The 6,716-nt window shown below is 40.2% G+C and overlaps 1 protein-coding gene across 3 annotated transcripts in view; it reads left to right on the forward strand.

The window, feature by feature from the left end:
- Nucleotides 1-1,220, forward strand: part of tnn (tenascin N) — a 39,564-nt gene extending 38,344 nt beyond the window's left edge. For all 3 annotated transcript variants that reach the window (XM_041948803.1, XM_041948804.1, XM_041948805.1), the window contains one exon: nucleotides 483-1,220. In XM_041948803.1, the coding sequence (XP_041804737.1) occupies nucleotides 483-632 (150 nt within the window). In that variant the 3' untranslated portion in view covers nucleotides 633-1,220. The remainder of the gene's footprint in view (nucleotides 1-482) is intronic.
- The last annotated feature ends 5,496 nt before the right edge of the window (nucleotides 1,221-6,716 follow it).

A 6,716-nucleotide genomic window follows, 5' to 3' on the forward strand; every position in this document is an offset into this window, starting at 1 on the left:
ATCCATCAGCAGTGATGAGAAAACACATTTCTCACACCAGCTATAAACCATAAGTGTTTTTTTTTACCAGGCTGAGAGAGTAACAACAACAGTTATTATGTCTAAGGGAGACTGATACTGAAGGAAATGCCAGGGGAGATCTCTGCTCTTGTCGAGATTTCATCCATAATTTTGCTGCTGCAGATGTCTCCCGCAATGTTTGTTGGCGAAATGCAATAACAGTCAAAACAAGTTTGTACTCACATGAAATGAAGCCAGAGGCTGGTATTTATTAGTGTTTGTCATTCCACCTGTCTGTCACGCCAGAAGAGCCCTCTCTGACTCCATCTCTCTCCTCTCTGTCTCTCACCCTTTTTCTTGCCTCCCTCATTTCCCCTCTCCCTCATCACCCCCAACATCTCCTTCCAACCGTGCTTTGCTTTTTTTCTTGGTTCCTCGCTGAATCTCAATCTTTCTGGCTCAATTCGCTGTCCTGCTGTCAGGGAGTGAACTGGAAACCGTGGAAGGGCCACCTGACGTCCCTCGACTTCACCGAGATGAAGATCCGGCCATTGGGAGCCCTGTCCAGCAGGAAGAGGCGATCGTTGATGGCCAGGCCGAAGAGCAGAACCGCAAACCTCCAGAAGAAGTAACGGAGCAGCCCCCGCTAAAACCCCAGCAGTCATCAGTCCCATTTACCCGCCGTCACGCTAGATTGCATACGTACACACACGTGTGTTGGTGCTTTGACCGTGCAACGCTTCCCACTGGTCCACATGCTTGTTCGTGTCTCAACTTTGGGACAGCGTGTACACTTTTGGGGCAAAGCTCATATGCAATAGTAACTTATTATGTGTTTCATCAGAAATTGCGAGGTTTAGTGTGATTGTGGGAAAGCGGCGAGAAGAAAACTGCCTTGGAGTTGTTTTGAAGTGAACTGAAGTTGAACATTAACGTGTTTACTCTATCAGATATAATGCAATTGTAATTTTAACAACTCCTGTTTCACTGATTCTGGTAACCTTAATTATAAATCAGGAAACAGTAGATTTAATTTGGAACCAAGAAATCCAGTTTTTCTCCTATTACTGCATTCATTTTAACTTTTAAAAAAAAAAAAAAAAACCTCAGGGCAGCAGCCGAGGTTATTTGTATTATATTTGTTTATTTTATGTCCTATGAAGAATTTGAGTAGCAACTGTTTTGTGTATAGTAGTACTGTCACAATAACATAAATGTTAAAAAAGAAGCTTGTGTCAAGTGTGTTTTGTTTTAAGCTCAAGTGTGGACATTCTGTTAGTGCTCTGAGTTTATTGATTATGAAGCTGAAGCTGTGTCACATTAAGTTGCCAGTGTGCTGCCAACTCTGTCACATCACATTAGTTTGTGTGGGACAAGCCAGAGAATAACACCATATTGCTCCTGCTTTACATTCATACGAAACGGACAGCGCATATCAATCACTGTGATGTGCTCATATCGAATGCCAATCAGAGTGAGGCTTGTTTGCCTCGTCCTCAGGAACTTAATGACCAAACTCTTGTTTTCAATCTCAAAAGCTGACAAAGGTTATTAATACTGCTTTGACTTTGACTTTATTACATAATTACATTTTTTTTGCACTTTTATTACAAACCGTTGCTTTATGTGACAAGGACAGAGCACATCAATCAACCTTTCTGCTAATCTGCCAGAATTGATTTGCAGCCCCTGCTCCTCACAAATTTTGCATTCACTGAAATGTCTTTTTAAGCCTTCATGGCCCGTAAGGTTTCATATTCCAACAAGGCCCCAATCTGTGTTTTCAAGGTCAGAAATGACTTACTACTTTTTAACTAATTCTATCAGTCATGTGTCAAACCAGTATTATCTTATCATTCATATTCATGCAACACAATCACTCAATGAATAAACAGAAGCAGTGGAAGTTGTTTACTATGGGAGAGGTTTTATATATTTTAGCTGTGGTGCTTTGTTAGCGTATCACTGTGTTGATCCTTCTAGAATTAACAAGTCTCCAGCCATGCTAGCAGCTCTGTAAGGCTTTGAGCTAAATGCTAACATCAGCATGCATAAGATATCTCTTAAAGAGCCGGTAAACATTTTTAACGATGACGAACTCATCATGCTGATGTTAGAAGTTTGAAGGTTTTTTTTCTACTGCCTGAATGTCTTTTGGCAAATAAATGCTTGCAGATGACTATAATGATGATAACTTTGTTTGTTTGTTTGTTTGTTTTTTTACCAATTTACCAATTCCTGCAGATAAAGGTAATTGGTTATTAGGGAAACTAACCTTTGCATTGCTTTTAAATGTCTGCTTCAGTTTCCTTATTAAAGCACAACGAGCTGGGTTGTTTTAGTGCTGCTTTGGCTCAGTGTGGGACAGGCATAAAAGAGTTTATCTCCAATTGTACCCATTAACGCTGACTTATTAAAATACCCGGCCACCAGAGGGCAGCAACAACTAGTGTTCTTACCTGTGAGCTACACCTGTATTGTCTTGGTTAGACTGTGAAACAAAGACGCACCAGTTTCGTCCTCATCCTCGGAGTTATCCCACCTCCAAAAATGGCGCGCCATGCCAACTGCTCTTTTACGGCAAAAGTATTCTTACACTTATGTATATGGTTGATTTTTATTCATTCATTAATTTTTTCCTCTCTTTAATTTGGCAGGTGTGGGATTGATAAAGTTCTATCTCATCTTATCCTTTACATTAGAAGGGTTAGGCGTGAAATCTAAGCTATTGCATCACATAAACATCCATCGTAAATTTAAAAATTACGTTCAAACTAGGCCACTTTTGAAGTTACACATAGCTGGTGCAGCCGGTGCTGGATGCTTTTTCCACCACTGGCTGACAGTCTTCAAGTGATTTTTTTTCTGTCTGGAGCTGCAGTGTTCCCACAGTACAACACTTTCATCACTGTGAATTGAGCAACTGTACTTGCAGGGACTGATGACTGCCGTCTGATCTCATACGAGTTTCCCAATTCTGTATCTCATAATCTGTAGACGGCAACAGCTCACTGGCTGTCGGGGCAGGAGCCATTTTTACACGGCTGCTAAAAGTAGGCTACATGACGGGGATATTAACAGCACATTACACCTTTTAGACACAAAATGCAGATTTTAGATATGATCTATTCAAACAGCATTGCCCCACTTCAGGAATGCCATTCCTTCCTCAAAGGCCAAATGAAGAAGTGGAAAAGAAAATGTTTTTGAGTGTTTATTCATCAAAATCAAAAAGGCAGCCAACACTTCTAGCATAGCATTCTTTTTCAACTTTGAAATGAAATGTCTAACAAAAGCTCATTGATGCGAAAGGCCTTTTCAGCCACAGTGATTGCAAATTACTTTAAGGAGATTGGTTCCTGCCATTGCTCTGAGAGGCAAGTGGTTTGCTCAGTGCCAGGATAAACAGAGGCTGCCCTTTCTCTCTCTGTTTCCTTCTGCCTCTCCTGTGTGTGCTTGTACACAGTGCAGTATATAAGCTTGCAGACATACACATTCGTCTGCCGGTGCCTTTCAGGCTGAATCTTACGTTTTGGGCTTGGCGTGATGTATTTTTTCCATGAGAGAACTCCGTAATGTTGTAACAAGGGAGTGTTTGTTTTAAGGGGCAGAGGGCAAACTGTTCTTGGAAAGAGAGAAGTATTGACCAGACAGAAAAGAAGAGTTAAGTAGAGGAGAGGAGAGGAGAGAAGGGAAGAATAGAGAAGAGATTTGCAGTTAACTTCTATTTGTCAAAGCTGTCACTCAGGAAACAAGAAGACATCCACTGATTCACACTGAGATTGTGGTGCAAATTCTTGCACTTTAGTGTACATGAAGAGGTGCGTGCTCAGAAACTTTTTCTAGTGGTCTGTGCGGGTATTGCAGGAGGTCTGTGGACGATTTTTGAAATAAATATGTGTAAATATTGGCCTTTTTTGATAGCAGACAGGAAATGACAGGAGATAGAGAGGGGGGCAATCAAACTGGGGAAATTGCAGTTATGTGTTGTTGTCCTTTAACCATTCAGCAACCAGGAATTTATATATATATATAAATATATACACATACACATACACACACACACACACACACACACTGCTTCCTCGCTGCAGTGTAAAGCTCTCACATTGTTGTGCCGTTCCAATGTGCATTGGAAGCATTTCACAGGCAACCTGCGCCTCAGCATCCACATTTTGACGTGTTAATTTTTGCGTAGGCTTCAGACGCACACGTCGCTTCAAACGTTTGGAATCGCCTGACTCAAAAGCTTGATTCCAATGATCCTATATTTTTGAATGGTCTTACATGCCTTTGGGTTGTAGAAGGTTCTCTTCACAAATGAATGTTATTTTGTGTGGTTTGCAAAAATGTACACACAATCGCTCAAAGACAAAGATTCCTTGGAGCAAAAGCTAAATGAGAATATAAGAAATCACCAGTCACTGATAAAAGAAATTGGAAGCTTAGCCTTCTGTGCAGATTTCAATAGAAACAAGTTCCTGTTTTAGTGTCAAATACACAATAATGCCTAGAACAAGCTGGAATTAACAGGTTGGTGCTTTAGCAAAGCTGTTAAAAATAGAAATAGATACTTTTCTTACTGACTTTTCTTGAAATCCAAAAAAGTCAAAGGGTATTAGGGGGATAAATTTGTTCTGTATTCCAAACTGTATTCTCCCGTGTCACGCAACACTGTGGGGTCATCAAATAAATGGAAGTTTTAATCCTTTAATTCTTCTTCTTTTGGGGCCAAAACTATTTTAAATGGAAATAATACATTTGGTGACTGAATTACACAGTTTTTATTTATGTTTCAACAGCCATTATTAAAGAAAAGAAGAACAATATCAACATAACATGTGTTTCCAAACTTTTGCTACTTAATTACATCTCTCTCTAACAGAAAAGAGCCGCAGCTGGCTGGCCTACTTAGTTTATGTTCTTTATATATTTGGTAGGCTAAGTTTCCCTTAGGGAGGGCGCCGGGAGCCATGTCTCACTCCAAGGATTCGAGTACTCAATGATTGTTGTTTGCAATTCATCACACCTTGGTTACGCACACCAGTGATGAAAACGATTTGTCAGAGAGTTGGATACACCTCTTGATCGAATGTAACACTTTTTTTCCCACGTTCACAAGTCACAGTGAAAAGGCGACAAGCTGTGAAAGATCATTCTCAAAGACACCTCGGGCCTTGAAGAATGAAATAAACAAACATGTTTACATTCGGAGATTTAAGTTATGCTAATACTCTGACAACACCGAACATATCAGGCGGGTTAAGAATCAGCAGACAGAACAAATTTCCCAAAGTGCACATCTGAGCCTTAATATTGTCAAAGATGAATTGCTCCTGAAGCCAGACTGATTACTTGGATCAAAGATTGCTCTGCTACGGCCATCAAACCAATGATGAAAGTTACATCTTCATGAGGATCACTGGAGGCAGAAGTGCTTATTAATTGCACTGGTTCAGCAGCTTTCAGTTTTGTTTATTTACACCATGAGAAACCTTCCTCCATTCCCCTTTTTATCTTCTTGTTTCCCCTAATTCATTGCAGCAAAAGTGGATGTTGTTGTAATTGGAAATGTCGCAGTTTGAAACCATGCATGGCAGACGTGATGCTGTATGTGAATGGACGACAAACAAATACAGCTTGTTGTTTTGTGGGTTTTTTTTCTCACATTTCACAGTTCCGGTGGTCTCAGCAATCACAGTGTGTGAACACTCTGCAAAAGTGACACACAGCTTTATTCCCAGTTGGGTTGCACGTATACTCAAATGCACTGGGTGTATAAATATTGAATAACTGTGAGGATACCGTCTGAGTCTTTGCAGCCACGTTGAATGAAGAGCCCTGTGCAATACACGACATGTTCACACATAAAGATAATGACTTCATGTCAAAGCTCAAAGGCGCCGTTAACTTCAGTTTATGCTAGAAATAGAAAAATGAGATTCGACAAAACGGGAAAAAACAAACTTTATTTCTCTCCCTGTCATCTTCCACATCACACTCTCCTTTATCATTGTATCTCTATAGGCCTTCTGTATGTCAGGATAAATTATGCATGCAGCACTAACAACAAAGCCCAGCCAGGCATATAATTAAAAAAAAGAAAAAAGAATCACCTCAGCATTTTTTCGACTGTGGAACAACAAAAAAATACGTCCTAAATATACTGTTCCGTACATAATTGGATCAAAAACATGGTGCTATCATATAGAAAACTATCCAGGACGGCAGATCTGCTGTTGAAACAGATGACGAATCCTCTCAAGCCAGTTCGCTTTGATCACAGCCAAAAGGGGAAAACGGAAAACATATGTATTTTTTATTACAAACCTTTTGACACCTGCCACTGATTCACAAACTCCCTAGAAAATAAAGCAATCTGTTCAAAGTGAAGGGTCAACATCACAAATTCTACCTAACAGGTGTCAAGAGGAAAAGTGTTGATGGCGTGAACGTGTTGACAGGAAACAAAGTGATGTCATTAATGCAACTAGCCCATCAGTGTCAAATATATATTTATAGCACAGGGATGTGAAAACACCCACAAAGCTGCAGGATGGATCAGAAACTGTTAATGAAGCTCGGCAACTCATGGTCAGGTGACCTCCCGGCTGGGAGGCAAGTGACATGTGATGCATTAAAAAAATGGTTCTTTGTTGGTAGAAACTGAAAACCATTATTTTCCTGCCTGTCTTTGTTTGTCCTTGCACTTAAAA

This window comes from Chelmon rostratus, chromosome 12 (assembly GCF_017976325.1).
Source record: "Chelmon rostratus isolate fCheRos1 chromosome 12, fCheRos1.pri, whole genome shotgun sequence".
NCBI lineage: Eukaryota > Metazoa > Chordata > Actinopteri > Chaetodontiformes > Chaetodontidae > Chelmon > Chelmon rostratus.